This window comes from Aethalodelphis obliquidens, unplaced genomic scaffold (genome assembly GCF_003676395.1).
Source record: "Aethalodelphis obliquidens isolate GAN/ISIS:26980383/991018 unplaced genomic scaffold, ASM367639v1 scaffold55, whole genome shotgun sequence".
NCBI classification, from domain to species: domain Eukaryota; kingdom Metazoa; phylum Chordata; class Mammalia; order Artiodactyla; family Delphinidae; genus Aethalodelphis; species Aethalodelphis obliquidens.
This window is the reverse complement of record NW_020837999.1, coordinates 12063471-12085236: the sequence shown is the minus strand read 5'-3', so window position 1 is coordinate 12085236 and position 21766 is coordinate 12063471. Positions and strand designations below refer to the sequence as shown.

At 42.1% G+C, this 21766-nt stretch overlaps 1 protein-coding gene across 1 annotated transcript in view; it reads left to right on the top strand.

Annotated features, from left to right (window-relative positions):
- Positions 1 to 19220, top strand: part of TBX19 (T-box transcription factor 19) — a 31059-nt gene extending 11839 nt beyond the window's left edge. The window contains exons 4-8 of the mRNA XM_027086389.1: positions 2535 to 2596; positions 3798 to 3859; positions 11528 to 11719; positions 13981 to 14116; positions 17137 to 19220. Of these exons, the coding sequence (XP_026942190.1) occupies positions 2535 to 2596; positions 3798 to 3859; positions 11528 to 11719; positions 13981 to 14116; positions 17137 to 17422 (738 nt within the window). The 3' untranslated portion in view covers positions 17423 to 19220. The remainder of the gene's footprint in view (positions 1 to 2534; positions 2597 to 3797; positions 3860 to 11527; positions 11720 to 13980; positions 14117 to 17136) is intronic.
- Positions 19221 to 21766: the final 2546 nt, after the last annotated feature.

Sequence of the window (21766 nt, the reverse complement as noted above, 5' to 3'; positions counted from 1 at the left end):
TGTGTGTGTGTGTGTGTGTGTGTGTGTGTGTGTGTGTGTGTGTGTGTAGATGTCACCTGGGAGAATGTGGTAGGATTGGGTGGTGGTGCTTTTATTGCCATGACCAAGCATGGATGAAAGGTAGGTTTTCCAGGACTCAGATACACTCAGCAAAAGTGAAGTTAAACAGTGCAGTAGTCGCTTTCCACACCCTCCTCCTCATTTGCCAAAGGCCCGCCAGTGCTTCTTTTCCTGGTGCCAATAAGGCACAGCTGTGCATTGTAATACAATTAGCAGAAACTCAGAAGTCTTTGTTTCCAGGCCCTTGGCCCACAAAGAGCTGCGTGTCTCTCCTATTTTAAAGCAAATCTGTGGGAATTGATCCAATCGCGCATCTTCTTCGGGTTTGTGTGATGCTATCTGTCCCACTTGTTAGCTTTTTTGGAGCACATGTAGGTCTTTTCCTGCTTAACTTGAGCCCCTCTGGTGGTTAGAGCAGAGTAGCCAGAATCTGGTCTCCGTGAACTCTGTGGGAGCAGGATTATTTGGTCCATCCACATACTTTAGGAGTTTCCAGGCCTGCTGGTCACCAGGACACCTGATGGGTTGGATTCTTTCTGATTAAACTTAAAAATTTGTTTTACTGGAGTATAGTTGATTTACAATGTTGTTAATTTCTGCTCTACAGCAAAGTGATTCAGTTATACATATACATTCTTTTTTATATTCTTTTCCATTATGGTTTATCTCAGCATATTGAACATAGTTAGTTCCCTGTGCTCTACAGTAGGACCTTGTTGTTTATCCATTCTATATGTAATAGTTTGCATCTAACCCCAAACTCCCAATCTATCCCTCCTCCACCCCTAAACATTTTTTTTTTGTTGGTTTTTGGCGGTACGCGGGCCTCTCACTGTTGTGGCCTCTCCCGTTGCGGAGTACAGGCTCTGGACGCGCAGGCCCAGCGGCCATGGCTCACGGGCCCAGCCGCTCCGCGGCATGTGGGATCCTCCTGGACCGGGGCACGAACCCGTGTCCCCTGCATCGGCAGGCGGACTCCCAACCACTGCGCCACCAGGGAAGCCCTCTTGGGAAGCTTTAAAAGATTTTTGGCATCCCACCCAGCCAACTGAGTCAGAATCTCCAGTGACGGTGCCCAGAATCTGTAGTTTTAAGAGTCCCCTTAAAGGATTCTGATAATCATCCAGGTTTGGAAACTGCTGCCTTAGTGCCTACAGGTGAAATTAGTTGCACAGACGTGCAGGGAAATGTAATTTCTCTTCTATAGGTAATCTGGCCTCTTAGCTGAGCCCCTCCAGCAGGTCAGTGGGAAGAGAAATTAACTAAATACCTGATAATTTAAATAGGCCCTCAAGTACTGTTCAGTTTTTATAGGCTGAACCACTTTGTTCATCAGATTGCCCTCCTCCCTCTGCTACTCTCTGTAGGATGGAGTCTGGGTCTATGAGGGGAGGGTGGGCTTTTGCAATTTTGGAAAGTAGGGAGGAGTTGGGGACCCCATCCTGGCCTCCTCTGGCCTCCGGGCAATGCCCCTTATCCACTTACATGCTGCCTGCTCTCTTAGTGCGTGGCTGGTGGAACCTGTCGTCTGGTTGCCCTCTGGGTAAGTGCTCAGAAGCTTTTCCTAGACATGGGCTGGACAGTTCCCTCTGAACTACAAGCAGGGCTAAGGCCACACCTCCAGCAAGCTACCAGCCTGATGCTGTAATTCTGGTCTTGAACATGCCTCAGGGGAATCAAGCTCAGGAAAGTCTAACCTCAGAGCCTCCGTCTCCTGATGACGGATCCCTGCCAATTTGATGTAGATGCACCCTGAGAGGAGAGTGGCCACAGGGGTGGATAAGGGAGCCAAAATCTTCCTTTATTCAGCAAATATTTGCTGAGCATTACTACATGCTGGTAATACTGCACTGTCCTCAAGGCACTTAAATCCCAGTGGGGAGAGATGAAAACCAAACATATATATATATTTGGTCAGATGGCTCTGAAGAAAAATGAAGCAGGCTAAGGCCAGGGGGGATAAAGAGTGACAGTGGTTGGAAGTGATAGTTTGCTTTTTGTGTTAACATGGCCCAAAGGGTAAGTGATTATTTAAGAGTTAGGGAGTTGCTACTAGTCTGTACTCAAGACTCTGGAGGCAGGTTCTCACCTGTATAACTCTCCTCTGTGTCTCAGTGACTGGAAAACTAACTGACAGATGGTAGGTGTTCAATTGTTGTTGAAAAGAATGAATGAGTAATGGAATGAATGCTGGGTTTGGCACATAAGGCTTGTGCATGTCTAATGCTTTGTCCTTTCTTTGCTCACTTTATACTATATTTGGCATTTTTACCACATGTGACAATAAAACGTTTCTTGTTGGACAGTGCAATAGTGATTTTGTGCAGAAGTAAGCAAAGAGACATGGAGAGGGAGAAAAAAAGAGAAAGGAGAATTATTCTGATTTTACAGAAATTCACAGGTGAAGATAAAGGGTTCTGTCTGCCCATGCATGTTCTACTTTCACTAACACTTCTTGTCTTTGTAAACACAAGATAACAGCTCTCAAAATCAAGTACAACCCTTTTGCCAAAGCCTTCTTGGATGCTAAGGAAAGGTGAGTAGAGAAATTTCAGTGAAATCTTATGATTTCTGTAAATGTGAAATTTATAATCATCTTAAAAGGAACTAGCTAGTAGCACTTGCATTACCTTTGATAGAAGCATGTTTTTAATATTCAATTCAATGTCCAACAAAATCAGCAAAATAGAACAAACTCATAATTACCTGTCCCTTATAATATGGGTCCAGGAGATCCCGGAACTGGCCATGTTTCATTAGCCCTGTTTTACTACAGATTCTTAAAAGTAGTACAATCCCATTAAAAAAAATAAGTGATTTAAATTTTTAATAATTCACTCTGTCTTTCCTACAATTATCTGAATAATATGATTTCAATAAGTTTTTTTTTAAAAAAACTAGATTTCACCTAGGAAAGGTGAGTAATTCATATGAGATATTCGTAAAGGTGAGAGGCTCATGTCTTTCAGGTCTGAGAGAAGAGAAGTCAGAGACTTTTGGGGGTGTGAATGATTTCCTTTGAAGTGTTCAGATTTTATTGTCTGTTTCAAATCTTTACACTAACTCCTATAACTGTCTAATTTTTCCTTTTCATCTTAAAGGCTCTAGATTAGTAGACAGATATTTACAGTGATGTGTCACAGGGGTCTGTGCTGTCAATACTTGATTTAATTTTGACGATGTAGAAGAAATAACTTTTTCAGATAAGAAAAGTAGTATAATAAAAAAAAAATTAGGACTTTGAGTGAGAGATCGTAGCTTTGAGTCCTGGCTTTGACATTTCCTGGCTTGCATAAATCAGTTTACTTTTCTGGGACCCATTTTTTAAATCTGCGAAATGGGCGTAGTAATACTCTCTCACAGGATCATTGGTGGATCTAGCATATCACAGATGTGATTGTGCCCTGAAGTCCTATGCAAATCTTAGCTAGTGTTTTTGTTGCTTGAATTTTGTCAGCAGGAGCACTGATCACAAATCAGTAAGATCAAGCTAAATAGGGATAGGTGTAAATAAGGTAAACTGGAGTGACTATAAAATTGCAATTCAAATAGCAATTGCACAAGTAGGTAAAGTAGGAGAAGGATATTGTGGGAAAGATAACTCTGAGGGATAAAAAGGTGTTTGATTTTCTTATTCCAAGAAATGTATTGCTCTCCAAAGAGAATCTTGGGTGTACTTGATACTAGACTTGTATAATAAGCTGGACAGCCATGGTGCACTCTCATTGCTCTTTCAGGAACCACCTCAAAGACGTTCCGGAAGCTATGTCTGAGAGCCAGCATGTGGCCTATTCTCACTGTGAGTTGGGTGAACACTGGGTGGGAGAGGCCTGGGGCTACACAAGGAGCATCTCCACTGCACTCAGACTTTTTACCTGTCGTGACTGCTTCAGGCTTGTCCCAAATCTTCTATCAAGACCCAACAGGTTATTTCTTCCACTCAAGACAAGTATATTCCCTTGTAAGAATTCCCAGAGAGAACCAGTGCTCATGGGGGGCTTACTCAAATCCTAGGCAGGAGAGAAGAATGGAAATAGTAAGTTGCTTAGACTCTCGTTTTAGTGTCAGTGAGGCTAAAGAGCTCGTAAAAATGCATTCTGGGTGTACCTCCTACCCTTACACTCCGCTCTCGCCTCTCTGTTTTGGATTTCCCTTGTTCTTAGTGCTTGCTAGTTTTTGAGTTGGTCGCTGTTGCAATGCCTCAGGAAGGCTATCGCTTTGCATATGAGGAAGCTTCTGCATTTGTTGACTGGAAAGCTGCAGTATTAGTGGAGTAATATACCTGGGATTCTGCAGGTAGGTTGGATGTTCCTGACAGGGTGCCACTCTCTCCATGTCTCAGATCAGAGAGAAGGTCCCATGGTGGAGCAGGTCCTCTAAACCTGCAACAGTAACACACAGTCAGTGGCATCAGTGTCTGAGATACTCTTTAATTTAGATGATAGTGGCTTGCTAGGATTCCTTCTGCAGTTTTCCAGCTATGGTATTCCTCACTCTCTCCTTCCTCTAAACCTCAGTGCATTTTTCATTGCAGAAGTGGCAGTATAGCCACATGAAGAGAAGCAGCTCTCAGAAAAGCATTTAAAAAAACTTTTCTCAGGAGTCTTTTTTTTTTTGTCTAGTTACCATCTGTCACCATAGAAAATTATTACAATATTATTGACTATATTCCCTATGCTGTACATTTCATCCTCATGACTCATTTGTGACTGGAAGTTTGTACCTCTTAATCTCCCTCACCTATTTATTTCCTCCCCACCCCCCTCTTCTCTGGTAACCACCTGTTTGTTCTCTGTATCTATGAGTCCATTCTGCTTTGTTATGTTTGCTCATTTATTTTGTTGTTTAGATTCCACGTGTAAGTGAAATCATATGGTATTTAACTTTTTTAATCTGACTTATTTCACTTAGCATAATACCCTGTAGGTCCTTCCATGTTGTTGCAAGATTTCATTCTTTTTTATGGCTGAGTAATATTTCATTATATCTCTATCTATCTATCTATCTATAGATATAGATAGTTCTAGATATATCTATATCTGTATCTCTTCTTTATGCATTCGTCTCTTGATGGTCACTTAAGTTGCTTCCATATCTTAGCTATTGTAAATAATGCTGCAATGAACATAAGTGTGCATATATCTTTTCCAATTAGTGTTTTTGTTTTCCTTGGAAAAATACTGAGAAGTGGAATTGCTGGATTGTACAGTAGTTCTATTTTTAATTTTTTTAACTTAATTTTTTAAAAAAATTATTTATTTGGCTGTGTCAGGTCTTAGTTGTGGCACGCAGGATCTTCGCTGCAGCATGCAAGATCTTTCATTGTGGCACACGGGCTTCTCTCTAGCTGTGACGTGCAGGCTCTACGGTGTGCGGGCTCAGCAGTTGTGGTGCATGAGCTTAGTTGCCCTGCGGCATGTGGGATCTTAGTTCCCCAACCAGGGATTGAACCCACGTCCCCTGCATTGGAGGGTGGATTCTTAACCACTGGACCACCAGGGAAGTCCCTATTTTTAATTTTTTGAGGAAACTCCATACTGTTTTCCATAGTGGCTATACCAGTTTACATTCCTGCCAACCACTCACAAGGGTTCCATTTTCTCCACATCCTCACAAACGCTTATTATTTTTTTGAAAATAGCCATTCTGACAGGTGTGAGCTAATATCTCATTGTGGTTTTGATTTGCATTAATCTGATAATTAATGATGTTGAGCATCTTTTCATGTGTCTGTTGCCCGTCTGTAGGTCTGCTTTGGAAAAATGTCTCTTCAGTTCCTCTTCCAATTTTTCAGTTGGCTTGTTTGCTTTTTTGATGATTAGTTGTATGAGTTCTTTGTATATTTTGGATATTAACCAGATATATAATTTGCAAATATCTTCTCTCATTCAGTAGGTGGCCTTTTTGTTTTTTCTCTGTGCAAAAGCTTTTTAGCTTGATGTAGTCTCATTTGTTTATTTTTGCTTTTGTTTCCCTTTCCTGAGAAGACAGATCCAAAATATATATATATATATTGCTAAGACCAATGTCAAAAGAGTTTACTGCCTATGTTTTTTCCTATGAATTTTATGCTTTCAGGCCTTCCATTTAAGTCTTTAATCCATTTTGAGTTTATTTTTGTATATGATATGAGAAAGTAGTCCAGTTTGATTCTTTTTCATGTAGCTGTCTAGTTTTCCCAGAACCACTTTTTGAAAAGGCTATCTTTTCCCCATTGTATATTCTTGCCTCTTTTGTCATAGATTAATTGATCATGTAAGTGTAGGTTTATTTCTGGGCTCTCTATTCTGTTTCATTGAAGTATGTGTCTGTTTTTGTGCCAGTGCCATACTGTTTTGATCATTGTAGCTTTGCAGTTTAGTTTGAAATCAGGGAGCGTGATACCTCCAGCTTTGTTCTTCTTTCTCAAGATTGCTTTGGCTATTCAAGGTCTTTTGTGTTTCCATAAAAATTTTAGAATTATTTGTTTTAGTTCTGTGAAAATTATCTTTGGTATTTTGACAGAGATTGCACTGAATCTGTAGATTGCCTTGGGGTTGCATGGTCATTTTAACAATATTAATTACTTCAATCCATGAACATGGTGTGTCTTTCCATTTGTTTGTGTTATCTTCACTATCTTTCATCAGTGTCTTACAATTTTCCAAGTACAGATCTTTTACCTCCTTGGTTAGATTTATTCCTAGATATTTTATTCTTTTTGATACAATTATAAATGGGATTGTTTTCTTTATTTCTCTTTCTGATAGTTCATTGTTAGTGTATAGAAATAACAGATTTCAGTATATTATTTTTGTATCCGGCAACTGTACTGAATTCATTTATTAGTTCTAGTAATTTTTTGGTGGTGTCTTTAGAATTTTCATTATATAGTATCATCTGCAAACAGTGACAGTTTTACTTCTTCCTTTCAAATTTGGATTCCTTTTATTTCTTTTTCTGGTCTGATTGCTGTGGCTATGGACTTCCAATAATATGGTGAATAAAAGTGGCAAGGGTGGGCACACTTGTCTTGTTCCTGATCTTAGAGAAAATGCTTTCAGCTTTTCATCATTGAGTATGATGTTAGCTGTGGGCTTGTCAATATATGGTCTTAATATGTTGAGGTATGTTCCCACTATGCCCACTTTGTTAAAAGTTATTATCATAAATGGATGTTATATTTTGTCAAAAGCTTTTTTTTACCTCTATGCAGATGATCATATGATTTTTATTTTTCAGTTTATTAATGTGTATCACATTCATTGATTTATAGATATCAAACCATCCTTGCATCTCTGGGATAAATCCTACTTGATCATGATATATAATCCTTTTTATATACTGTTGAATTTAGTTTGCTAATTTTTTGGAGCATTTTTACATCTATGTTCATCAGAGATATTGGCCTGTAATTTTCTTTTTTGTTGTTTTTTCCTTTTTGTTTTGTTTTGTAATTTTCTTGTTTGTGGTGCTTTTGTCTGGTTTTGGTATCAGGGTGATGCTGGACTCATAGAATGAGTTCAGAAGCATTCCTTCCTCTTCAGCTTTTGGGATAGTTGAGAAGGATAGGTGTTAACTTTTTGAAATATTTGGTAGAATTAAACTGTAAAGTGGTCTGGTCCTGGACTTTTGTTTGTTGGGAGTTTTTTGATTACTGATTCAATTTCATTACTGGTAATCAATTTGTTCATATTTTCTATTTCTTCCTGATTCAGTCTTGGGAGATTGTATATTTCTAGAAATTTATCCATAGAAAAAGCACTTTTTAAGTGACCTGGAATAAAAAGCATTTTTGTATAGGATAGTATCACATGTGGAACCATACCTTTTCAAAGGTCATATGTTGCAGTCTTCTTAGTAAGCTTCTTAAGGTATATACCTTATATGCGGCAAACTACATGGACAAAAGTCCAGTTCTGTGGGACCACTTGCCTAGCTTTGCTCACTGGACACCTGAATCTTGATCTATTGTTCAGGTAGGGATCCCTTGGGCCACATGTCTATACAAAAATGAGGAAATGAAGATAACAAAAGGATTTGTTGAGAATGACTGACATACATTTTGTAATATGAATTCTGTACAATTTGCTTACTTATACTTAAAAAGTATTAAGCAAATGGTTTTTAATAAAAGTTCCATTTCCATATTACTGAAGCCCTGGTGACAATCCCTCGTCAATATTCTTAAGGAACATCTCTGGTGTGTCTGAATCCTTATCTGTGGGCCCCTCAGTTGAGAGCTAGTTGGTGAAAGTATGTACTTCTTGTTCCAGGGCCTGTATTACTAAGTCTCAATTTTTTCCCATGAATTCACTTGAAGTAGAGCCTTCTATTCAGAATGTTCACTAAATTTTTTTTATTGTGGCAAAAAAACATGACATAAAATGCACCCTCACAACAATTTCCACATGTACAGTATAATATTGTTAACCACAGGCACATTTTAGTGCAACAGATTCCCAGAACCACCTGCCCGCCCCCCGCCCCCATTCCTGCATGACTGAAACTACATATATTCACCAAACTACATCTCTTCACATCTCCCGCTCCACAAAGCCCCTGGCTACCACTGTTCTACTTTCTATCTCTATTTGCATATCCTTTAGATACCTAGTGTAAGAGGAATCATGCAATATTTGTTTTTTTGTGACTGGCTTCTTTTGCTTAGCCTAATGTCCCTCAAGGCTCATCCATGTTGTATCATATGACAGGATTTCCTTCTTTTTTAAGGCTGAAATAATATTTACTTGCATGTATATACCAAATTTGCTTATCCAATAACCTGTTGTTGGTCATTTAGATTACTTCTACCTCTTGGCTACTGTGAATAATGCTGCAGTGAACACAGGTTTGCAAATGTCTTTAATTCTCTTGGATATATACCCAGAAATGGGATTGGTGGGTCATGCAGTACTTCTGTTTTAATTTTTAAAGGAAATGCCATAGTGTTTTCCATGACAGCTGCACCATTCTGCATTCCCACCAGCAGTTCACAAGGGTTCTAATTTCTGCACATTCTCACCAACACTTGTTGTTTCCTATTTTGTTTTTTTTGTTTTTGGATAATGGCCATCTTAATAGTATGATGTGATATCTAGTTTTGATTTGCATTTCGCTGATGAATAGTGATGTTGAACATCTTTTCATATACTGATTGGTCATTTGTATATCTTTGGAGAAATGTCTACTTGAGTCCTTTTCTCATTTTTAATTGGAGTTTTGTTGTTGTTTTTATTGTTGAGTTGTAGGAGTTCTTTATATATTCTAGACATTAATCCCTTATCAGATATATAGTTTGCCAATATTTTCTTCCATTCAGTAGATTTCCTTTTCACTCTGTTGACTGCTTCTTTTGCTGTGCAGAAGTTTTAAAGTTTGACATAGTTTGTCTATTTTTGCTTTTGTTGTCTGTGTTTTGGTGTCATACCCAAGATATCATTGCCAAATCCAATTTCATGAAGTTTTCTCCTGTGTTTTCTTCTAGAAGTTTTATAGGTCTTACATTTTTTTATTTATTTGTTTTAAGTTAAGTTAAATTTTTTATATGGTGTAATATAAGAGTTAAACTTCTTTCTTTTGCATGTGGAGATCACCGGATACTAAAATTCATATAGACTCTCAAAGAACCCCAAATAGCCAAAACAATCCTGAGAAATAAGAACAAAGCTAGAGGCCTCACACTTCCTGATTTCAAAACACATTACAAAGCTACAATACTCTAAATAGTATGGTACTGGCATAAAGACATATAGACCAATGGAAGAATAGAGAGCCTAGAAATAAACCCTGCTTATATGGTCAAATAATTTTCAACAAGGGTGCCAAGATTACATGATGGGGAAAGGATAGTCTCTTCAGCAAATGGTGTTGGGAATCTGTTGCACTAAAATGTGCCTGTGGTTAACAATATTATACTGTACATGTGGAAATTGTTGTGAGGGTGCATTTTATGTCATTTTTTTTTGCCACAATAAAAAAAATTTAGTGAACATTCTGAGTAGAAGGCTCTACTTCAAGTGAATTCATGGGAAAAGATTGAGACTTAGTAATACAGGCCCTGGAACAAGAAGCACATACTTTCACCAACTAGCTAGAATACTAGAATTTTAGTATTGCTTTATGTTTCTGACAAAAATGCCATTGGGATTTTGATAAAGATTGCTTTGGGTAGTATGAACATTTTAATAATATTAAGTCTTCCAATCCATGAACATAGGATGTCTTTCCACTTATTTGTATCTTCTTTAATTTCTTTCATCAATGTTTAGTAGTTTTCAGTGTACAAGTCTTTTGCCTCCTTGGTAGAATTTATTCCAAAGTACTTTCCTCTTTTCAATGCTATTCTAAATGGAATTGTTTTCTTAGTTTACTTTTCAGATCGTTCATGGTTAGTGTGTAGAAATGCAACTGATTTTTGTGTGTTGATTTTGTATCCTGCAACTTTGCTGAATTTGTTTGTTAGTTCCAAAAGTTTTTTTGTGTGTGTGAAATATTTAGGGTTTTCTACATGTAAGATTGTGTCATCTGTGAACAGAGATAATTTTATTCTTCTTTTCCAATTCGGATGCTTTTTCTTTCTTTCTTTTCCTTTTTTCCAGTTTGCTCCAGTACTATGTTGAATGGAAGTGGTGAGAGTGGATATTCTTGTCCTGTTCATGATCTTAGAGAAAAACTTTCAGTTTTTTACCATTGAGTATGATGTTAGCTGTGGGCTTGTCCCATATGGCCTTTATTATGTTGAGGCAATTTCCTTGTATTCTATGTTTGTTGAGTGTTTTTATTACGATAGGGTGCTAACTTTTGTCATATGCTTTTTCTGCATCAATTGAGATGGTCATTCACAAACACATTTCTGTGAAATATTTTGCAGTTTTCTAAAATGTGTCACAAGATTCTTGTCAAATTGTCTAGCCAGCTCTCTCTCTTTTTGCTTTCAGGATCCTCTTTGTGGGGTGGTGATGGGAGGGATCATGTCTCCTCATGCTTGGAGTGAGAACTAAAGATACCTTCCCACTGGGCAGAAACAGAGAGGCCTTCACTCTTTCTGGGTAACCAAATTAAACATTTGGTAGCTGTAGATCAGTGAGTAGGATATACATCTAATACCTCCTTCTTAGACTGACTTTTAATTTAACCCAATTAAGTCAGAAGCAACTTAACTTTTGCACTTCTATTGACTTGTACATTCAAATAATATTTTATATAGCTGTGATTCCACAGTATTTCTTAAGAGGTTTTGCAAACTTTGATAGGACCTGTCATCCACTTCCAAAGAAGCCAACTTTGCTTCCTCATCCACTTCCAAAGAAGCCAACTTTACTGCTAACATAGAAGGGGAGTGGCAGTGGGGGTGGTGGTATGTAACTCCATGTGGACAGACATTGTGTCATTCACACAGAAACATAACTATGCAAAGTGGCTGGTAACCTGATTTTGGTGTGGAAGTTCAGAGTCATTCTCTGTGTCTTCCTCTTGTCTCTTCTAGTGGGAGGCTGGATCTTTTCCAATCCGGATGGAGTATGCACAGCAGGAAACGCCAATTACCAGTATGCTACTCCTTTGCCTCTGTCTGCTCCCCACACCCACCACGGCTGTGAGCACTATTCTGGCCTCCGAGGACACCACCGGCAGGCTCCATACCCTTCTGCGTACATGCACAGAAACCACTCTCCCTCAGGTGTGTGACTCTGCTAATTAAACCCTTGGGGGTGTGGGTGTCGGTGGTGGTGGTGAGAAATGGATAAACAGCTAGAAATGGGGAAATATCTGAAGATAGAATCCCTTTCATCTAATATATGTAAAATTATTGTGTATTAATATTTTAATTTTTTATTTTATATACTAATAGTTGATTATATAGTTACAACATTATTAGTGTTTTGTAATTACTTCAAATAATTACAAAAACGGGGAGACACCCAGTTTCTAATGGTTGTGAAAGTCCTCCTCCCAGGGCGCTGATGTACTGAGCAGTTTCAGGCTGCATCTCTAAAAGCCAAGTTAAGCCGTGGGACTCTGAGACGCTCAGCTCATTGCCCTCACATGGCTCTTTTCTACATTTGCAGTGTATGGCTCAGTCCAGGGAATACTGGGCCCAGTATTGGAGAGCTATTAAGAAGGTCTCTGGGAAGGTGGATGACTCAACATCCTTGCTTTGGTCTGATTCAGTTGGAGGCGTGCAAATTCAACCTTGATAATTTTTGCAGTCTGATTAGTTTTTAAGCTGATGCTGTTGTTTGTGTAGTTTCTTCCTCATTGACTGCTGCCTTGTCTGCCTTGGCCTATGTAAGCCCAGATCTTGCCTGGTTATTAGATTTGTATGAAGGAAGGGAGACATGAAACCAAGGGTTGATTTCTCATTCAGTTATTCATGCAGCAAATATTTATTGAGGGTTGACTATGAGCCAGGTTTTGTCCATGAACAAAATAAATTAATACCTACCTCTCAAAGAGATTCTATTCTCATATGGGTAGACTGACACTAAATGAAACAAATAGGTAAAGTTCATGGCATGGGAGATGGAGGAGAGTGTTAAAGTTCCAGCCTCAGGGACACTCTGAGCTCTGTACCTGCAGAGGGCTTTGCTGGTCACCAGGTATCTGTCCCTGTGCCCCATCACCTGCTACTCTCGGCAGCCTTGATAGCTGCTGCCAGGAAGGGAGAAAATGTAGGTTAATGTATCAGAAACTGAGCAGGTTCTCATCTACTTTCTGGTTCTTTCCCATGGTCAGCACACAAAACACATCTTCTGAGCAAATGCTATGCACCAGGCACTCTTCTAGGCAGTGGGGCTAGGAAGGTGATTAAGGTCTAATTTCTTCCCTGAAGGAGCTCAGTGCTACATGAATACATAAATAATTAATCCTAATACAATGTAGTGAGAGCTCTAATGTGGTCCTCGGACCTGCAGCATCTCCTGGGAACTTGTTAGAAATGCAGGCTCTCAGGTTCTCCTTCTGAAAGAGTCTTCAGTTTAACAAGATCCCCAGGTGATTCCTATGCACATTAAAGTTTGAGAAACATTCTATAGAACACACAAGTCAAGGTGCTATGGGAATGAAGGAAAAAGAGCAGCTAGATCTACCCAGACGGCTTAGCGTTTAAGTTGAGATTTGAAGAATAAATAGAAAAGGACAGGGGTGGGAGTGGGCAGGGGTGAAAGAGAGATGACATGGGATACAGGCAGAGGTGAAGGGCATTCCAGGTGAGAGAGTGATATGAGCAAAGACACAGAAGGAGGAGAGAACCTAGGTTGTCTGGGGAATAGTTTGAGAAAAGAGTGTAGAGGGAGGGGGTGGCGAGGTGGTGGATGAAAGAGCTGAAGCTGAGGAAGTTGCAAGGGCCACATCATGAAAAGGAGTGACGTGGCCAGAGATATACATGGAATCCTCTTCCTCTCTTTCCTTTTTCCCCTCCTTCCTCCCCTCCTTCTTTTCCTTCTTCCTCTCTATTGTATAGGCACTATTTATGCAAATGGCGATTCAAAGACAGAAGGCACTATTCTTGAGATGTTTAAATCTCCTTGGGGTTGCTGAGAAGATAGGTCCTGGTCCTCAGAATCTCATCTGGGACACTGGTGGTCCTTAGGCTTGTCTTGAGATGATGACATGGCCCATTTTAAAGGGGAGGTGAGTGCAGTGACATGAGCTAGATCTGTGTCATAAAGGACAAATCCTCCCACCTATCTGAGCCTCATCTATAAAATGGCGATGAGTAGTCATTGTTGTGAACATTAAGAGATGAGCGGTACGTGACATATGGCTGACACTGAATTAACCTAAGCTCCACACTCCTTTCTGTGGCCTTCAGAAAGGACGAACAACCGTTGGCACATGTGGCACAGGCCGTGGTTATATTTTGACCTAGGATAATGTCATTGGTCACCATCTTTATGTTTTCCATGCTCCATCGATTGAACTGTTGTTATTTCCCAAAAGTGAATTTGATAGAAAGCCCCAGCAATAATCTGCAAGTTTTCTCTGGAGCTGACAGCTGGACTTCCTTACCTTCCACACCCCACGCCAGCATCCTGTCTGTACCTCACACCAGCGGACCGATCAATCCAGGGCCTAGGTAAGCCCAACACCAACAACTTGCTCATTGGTCTTGAGGGTTGACTTTAGCACTGGGAACTCGAGTTCATTCTTTTTCCTGGGGTGGCTTGGTCTAAGCTATTGTCCTGACTTCTAAGCCACTAGGAAGTGGAAGTAACGACAGGATCAACTTTTCATCCCTGGAGAAAGGGTGGTGGGAAAGCACGTGCTCAGTCATGTACTCTTTTCTTTGTAGCTTCCGTATTTTATTTTTAGAAGGGAAAAGATATTATGGCCTGGAATCATTTATCTCGAACCAGGAAGAAATACTGTGAACTGTGGTGGTAGCAGATAGATACCGAATATTGGGAAACTGAAGGAGAAAAGTGTAAATACACACTGAGAATTCAAGACCCTTGATTGTCCATATCCTTACAAGCTGTTCATTCTAACAGGGGGACAGATTTTGGGTGTCCGGGCCTCAACCCAGGCAATAGGGCTGAGTGCAGCTTGTAGGACCCATGGCATACCTCTCACATCAGAGACCTGCATTCAGTTCTGACTGGAAATCCGCGTGGTGGAGGGGAAAGGGAAGGGGCCTGGGGTCTGACAAATGTGGGCTTGAGCCCCAGTTTTACTCCTTATTGACTTTGGGCAATTTTCTTAGCCTCACTGAGCTTCAGCTTTCTTATCTGTAACATGGCAATAATGTGAGCTACCCTGTAGGGTACGGTGAGCACCCAAATTAGAAAAAGCATTATAATGTGTTGTAAGCAGTAACATTCTATCAATATATACATGTCAGCTGTTATGTTCAATGTAAGTAGGCAGAATTTTGAGAAGGTCCAAAAGGGGATTCAAAATGAAAAGATGTCCCCATCCTTTATTTTTGGCGGTGGAGGGGGCAGATGGTAGATGACTTATGACTTGCAGGTCTAGAAAAAGTTTGGGGAAGGTAGAACTTTGATCCACAGCAGTGCTTCTCACACTTTAAAGTGCATTAGAATCACCTGGGATGTTGTTCAACTGTACAGTCTGATTAATAGGTTTGGGTTGAGGCCTGAGATTCTGCATTTTTAACCAGCTTCCAGGTGTTGCTGTAAACTGTGATCTTGATTTTGTTGTTAATGTTGCTGGGGCCCCCGAGGGTCTAGTGTTGTACTGTTCAATGCAGCAGCCCCCAGCCGCCTCTGGCTCTGGACCCTTGAAATGCAGCTGTTCCGAACTGAGATGTGCTGTAAGTGTAACACACAGAATTTTGAAGACTTAGTACAAAACAAAGAATAAAAATCTCAACAAGTTTTTAATACCGAATGCATGTGGAAATGATAACATTTTGAATATTCTCAGTTACATAAAATATTATTAACAGTAAGTTCATTGTTTTCTTTTCATTCTTTTTCTTTTTAAAATGTGGCTACTCAAAAGTTTAGCCTATTGAACAGTGCTTGACAGGAGGACCTCAGGGAAATGCACTGACTGGGACTGTGTAGAAAGTGAGGGAAAGAGTGTCTTTGAAGATATTAAACAACCATGTGCCAAGTTTTGTACTAGATCCTTTATGTAAGTCATTTATAGGATTCAAAGACATCCATAAGGCTGCTATTAAAATTCCTATTTTCCTGATGGAGAAACTAAAGCTCAGAGGCATTAAAAAACTGCCTGAAGGTCATCCAGTAAGTAATGTAACTCAGAGCCCGTGGTTTTCCCACCGGCCCAGGAAGCATCAGAAAGCATCTGACTGATATCGTAGAAGAGTCTCTTCTGGAAACTGGGGAATTGGGGTCAGAATCCCAGCAAGCTGAGCTGGCTAAAAAACAAAAACAAAAACACCAAAACCCCAAAGCCTGGGTTTCTGCAGGTTTCATATGGTCCAGTGAGGTCTGCGGTATCTGAAATACGGCAGAGAGTGCAGGGTGGCATTGCTACCTCTGGCTTCATCAGTGGCATGTTTAACCCACTGCTGATGCTATAAAGGTTTTGCTAGAGAAAAACAAATGTGTTCAGTACTGACATTAGGTAATGAGCCTATTATCAAGCAATACAGTATCAGGCAAAATGGGGACTCTGAAAAGTCAGAGCATGGTGAGGACTAAAGCACTGGAGGTTATTCTGCCTGTGTCACCTGTAGTCATTTTCATCTAGGTTCTATGTGAAGGTACAAAATAGGCTGCACATGACAGTGAACAGAGAAGCTTTAAAAACTTCTGATACCGCATGCCAGACTAATTAGATGAGAGTCTCGGGGGATAGAACCCAGGCATCGGTTTTTTTTTTTTTTTTTTTTTTAATTCGCTAAGTGATTCCCGTGTGCAGTCAAGTTTGTGAACCAGTGACATAGGATAAGAGAAGTCCAAGATAGTGGTACAGCTCCCCAGCCTTTCTACCAGGGACCAGAGCTGACAGGTAGAAACCTGGAATGGGAGAATTAATTATAAGAACCATCATTTACTGAATCCTATGTGTTAGACATCACATACTCATTTTTTAATTTAATCCTCATAACAACATCTGTAAGGTATGTCTAATTATCACTCCAAATCTTGAGGATGAGGAAACTGAGGCTCATACCTTAAATAATTTGATCAAAGTCACAGAGCTAACAAGTGGTAGTGCGAGGGTTCAAACCTAGGTTTTCTGACAACAATGTGTCCTGGCTATTAGGCCACATCACCTCTCTTGGTCAGTGAGGGATCTTACTCACAGATCATGCTGCCCAAATATCATCCTTTCACTCCCCTGTCCATTTACACAGGTGGCAAGTGAGGCCTAGAGAAATAAAATGCATGTTCAGAACTGAACAACTTGCTAGAGGTAGGGCCAGCATCAAAATGCGGGTCTCAGGACACCTAATCATATGTTTATTCTACTACATCCTGCTGCTTCTCTGCAGAAACTGGGCCAGTGTGTGTCAGAGCTAGAAATAACGCCATGGTCCGATGCCCTCTTCCTAGACCTGTGCCCCTCTCAGCACTGTGTGCGTGCTTGCCAGGTGGCAATCCTTCCTGGGTGTGTCGACAAGCATTTTCTCTCTCTCTCTCTCTCTCTGTTTCTCTGCAGCCCCTACCCGTGCCTGTGGACCATCAGTAACGGTGGCGGGGGCCCTTCCGGGTCGGGCTCAGAGGTGCACGCCGGCTCCCCAGGAGCGTTTCTCCTGGGTAATCCAGCTGTGACTTCGCCCCTCTCCACCCAGGCTCCTGCTTCGGCTGGTGTGGAGGTTCTGGGGGAGCCCTCGCTGACCAGCATCGCTGTGTCTACCTGGACAGCAGTGACCTCGCATCCCTTCTCAGGCTGTAGTAGCCCAGGTGGGGGTGGGCGCCAGTCTCCCTCCTCACTGGAGAGTTAAGCAGGATCCTAGGAAAGTTGTCAGCAGAGAACCTGCTAGGTGTAGAGCTCTTAGAAGTCTCACCTACTAATCCCAGTGAGTCAGACTGCAGAGTCTCCCCACCCAGTGAACGGGGTTATACCAGAAGCCTACAGGGAGATGGTTTAGTTTGGATAATGCTAATTTCGTCACCTGCATCTCTCCACCATTTTCTTTTTGCGCTCCCATTTTCTCTGCAACTTATCCGTGCTATGCTTAGGCAACAAAAGTTCGTTGAGTATTTTCCTCGTGCCCTGCCCCTTACTGTCAAGTGATTCTAGAAGGCTGTCCTTCTTGTTCTGTGGAGGCGATGCAAGGCTGTTGAGTGAGCTCAACATTTACTTAGCCTAAGGCCACTGCTTTGGAGCTTTGTGCAGCCCTGAAAGTATGTGTGGCCACAGAGACCAGGGAAGGGTGTAAGTCCATGGAGTGAAGTTAACGAAAACAGAGCTAATCACATATTACAGCGTAGAGAATTGAGGAAATGAGATCATGTCCCTCCCTGGCTTAGAAACCTTCGATGGCTCACCATTGCCTACAGATTGAAGTCGATCTCCTCTGCCATCTGCCCTCAAACCACTTTTCCAGCTTTAGCTACCTGTTTTCCCTTTAGCATCCTATATTTCAGTCAAGGCATACATTCTGCCCCTGTCTTTTGAACGTTCAGTGTACTCTCCCAGCTCTGTACCTACTCCTGTACCTGAAATATCCTTCTCTGTTCAGTCCTACCTGTACGAATCCTGCCCGTCTCCCAGGGACTGGCCAGAGCACCACCCACTGCATCAAGCATCTGATCTGCTGGGCTCCCTGACCTCCCACTGGTTTTGCCTCTGTTCTAGAGCTCACCTCATTCTGCCTTGTATTTTTAGTACCTGTGCGTATGTCTCTCTCCCACTAGACTGTGAGCCCCTCGAGGGTGAGGCCCAGCCTTCTTGTCTCTGTTCCCCATAGCAGCATCTGGTTCTGTGCCTTGCCTATAGTAGGTGCCCAATAAACACTGGTTGAGTTGAGTGCGTGTGAAGTGCATGTGCTAAAGGGACAGTTGTGGAGCTCACTAGGGGGCAGAGCTCAGAGACACGTGTCCCGAAACAGGGCAGCAGGTCAGAGTGGGATCTCGGGGTCATGCTTGGTGTTGCATATGAGATGCAGCCCATTCTCAGTGATTGATGATATAAGGAGTCGGTGTGGACTAGAGCGGTTATTCTCAAACACTGGTCCTTGGATCCCCTGTGCCAGCATCACCTGGAACACGTGTTAGAAACAGATTCCTGGGCGTACTGCATACCTCTTGGGTCAGAATCTTTGGGGCTGGAGTCCAGGAATCTGTGTTTTGTACAAGTGCTCCAGACAATGACCTCAGAGCCAAACTTGGAAACAGCTTGCTTGGAATAGAGAAACAGAATGATAAATACTCCAGGAACCTCACCAGATAAGAGTTTCAACCTCTGCCCCAGCCTAGGCCATTGCTGTAGGCAGTGAGCAGAATCACGGTTTCCTTGGTTTCCCTTTTCCTTTTCTATCCACCACCGCACGTGCTGATCGCCACAGGAGTGAGGTTTCCAGACCTGGGTGATGGGCGGTTCTCCCATCATCAACATCACGCTGCACTGACTGGTGGCCTTCTTGGGTCATCCCTGAGGGAGTCTGAGGGTCCACTCGGGGCCTGGCAATGGCTCAGCTGCTCCCACCACTATTCCATCAGTGGAGCCCATGCAAACCCACGCAGACCAAGCCTTAGCCTGGGACGTCCTGTGGAGTCTATGGCTCTTTCTGCAGAGAAGGGTCTTTTAACATGTTGTGGTTACCCTGATATTTTGGTGCCATTCCATTTTTGGACCTGGATCTCTAGAAACGACGCCAGTCCCACCACATGGTATCCTGGGAAGCCACTTGACCACACTTAGGGTTGCCTGGCCAGAGCTCTGGGTCCCTAACTGGTGTGTGAGTGACCAAGGCACAATGTACCTACACGACTGCTCTTTGAAAAGCTCCCTGAAGCAGGACTGTTTTGGGTTCCCTGGTCCCTCTGCGATATCATTAGAGGCCATTAAGATATTAATACACTAGCATTTCTGCAAGATGGTATTTTGGTAAGTTAGAAGTTTAGGCCTCTTCACCAGTCACTGCAGTGATTGGTCACACACCTAAGTGCTTAGCAAGTACAATTAGGTCTATGAAAACCTACGTTTAGTCTCACCTTCCTGCACCTCCCCCCGGCCTGGGGGAGCCAGAAGATGTGGCCCAGAGGCACAGAGCAGAAAGAAGCCAATAACCTCCTTCCTTTCTTCATTTATATTGCTCAGGTGAATTGGGGTCTCTGTGAAGCAATAATGTAAGTGTTAGCTGAGTCTGGGGCGATTATACCTTATCAGTCTTACTGGATGCTCAGCTTGGAACCTGCGATGATTTTTAAACACAACGTGATAGCTGGTTCCACATGGAGGATCTCTATTTGGTGTTAGCCATGCAGCTAGAGTCATATACTTTCTGGTGTTTTCTCCAGATTGTCCAGGACTAATTTCTGATTAATTGCTTACGTCAGTTTAATAAACGATAGAGTCTCTGACATATTAGACAAACTTGGAAGCCTTTTACATCCTTTCCTTACTGATGCACCTTCTTTATCTGACTCAAAAATGGTACCACTTCAGAGTTTTAGGCGTCTACACCTCTTCTATCACATGACATTTAAAAGAAATTTAAATCCCACTTGGATAGAAAGAGTTAATACAATTCCTTTAGCCAGGTGGTAGAGATTTTAACACTCCTGAAGGCCTGGTCTATTTGGAAATGTCTCCCCTTGTGGGACCTCACGTCATCTCCGTGGCTCTCCCGTGTCCTGCTGAGCCACACTTATCACCAAACTCTTCTGCCCACCGGATTTGGGCCAGGAGTTTGCAGCCACTGCTCGCTCCCTTTGGCACCTCCTAGACCTGGGATGGAGGGGTGGGGTGGTGTGATATGAGGAGAGTGAGAACCCTAGGTTATTAAGAAAAAAACTCAATAAAAGATCTCTGAAGTCTGGTAGATGTTTGCCACGTTTCCCCAAGACTGGAATAACTTTGGGTGAATAATAGCATCTCACATTTGTGAAGACTATTAGTCCTTGTTTTATGGACCCATAAGTTATTCAAAGTTGGGGAAGGGCAACTGGGACATTCCAGTGGCACTTGTTTCAACTCCCTCCCTTTTATTTTCTCCACTCATTGAGCCACTCATTGGCTCCTGGACAGGCTGGTAAACAGAATATGGGCCTTTGGGAGCACAGGTCAGGGAAGGTGTATGCAGTGCTGGAAAAGGCATAAGGGAAGAGCCTCTGGGGTCTGAAGATTCCAAACCCTTCCCATTACCGTCACTGTAAAGACAGCCACGATGTCTGCCACGTACCCCAACATTCTGGGTACAAATTCCCACACCCCCTCCCACGCACTTGGGGGAACTACCTCCCCTCCACCTGCTCTCTACATCTGCAGTGGGGGCTGCCATGCCCATACTCCATCCTGCCGAGCGGGTTGGGTTGGAGGGACCCGCTGCCAGAGTCCCATCTGCTATGGGATGAACAAGCCACCCAACACGGGCAAACACGCACAGGCTCATTAATTCCAAGCTTCACTATGTTACAGGCTATGTTAGGCCTGTGAAGATGCTTTAAAAATGGAAAAAGTGGAGCTTGCATTTATCATAAACAAAATGGAATTGGAAATACCTGCTAAGGCCAGTGGTTAAAAGTTGTGGCAAGTAGCAAGCTTCGTTAGTACATGTGACTAGCCTCACCTAGAAAAGGGACTGAGACGCTCCTTTTAAGTGAAGTTTCTCCCATTGGGGCATCCGACACATGGTTTCTGCAGATCTGTACTGGCTGGATTCTGTGCTAAGCACTAGTTACACAGCTACTTGGGCAAATGCAGCTCGCTCTTGTTGACTAGTGGAGATCACCTCCGTGACGTGGCTGGGTGCTAGTGTGTGTGTTCTAATCACCTCCGTCTGCAGGTCAGCGTGTCTGCCTGGCAACATCACCGACATCTTGGTTCTCAGGCTGTGGTTAGGATCTTGGATCATGAAGGGGGCTGCAAGGAAACCACTGTTACCAAAGTGAACCCAGATCCTCCTCAGCTGGCGATGGAGGGAGAATATTCTGTGAGAGGGGCAGTTAGATTTTGCAGCTTCTAGATTCCTGGGGAATCTCTCAGAATCACTACAGTCTCCACTGCAAAGGGCTCTATCACTGCCGCAGCTGTGGACCCGTGATCACCCCACTTGGATACACCAGCCAAGTTGTACTGTCTTTTTTTCTAGAGGCTTATAGAGGGAAACTTGAGAACAGAA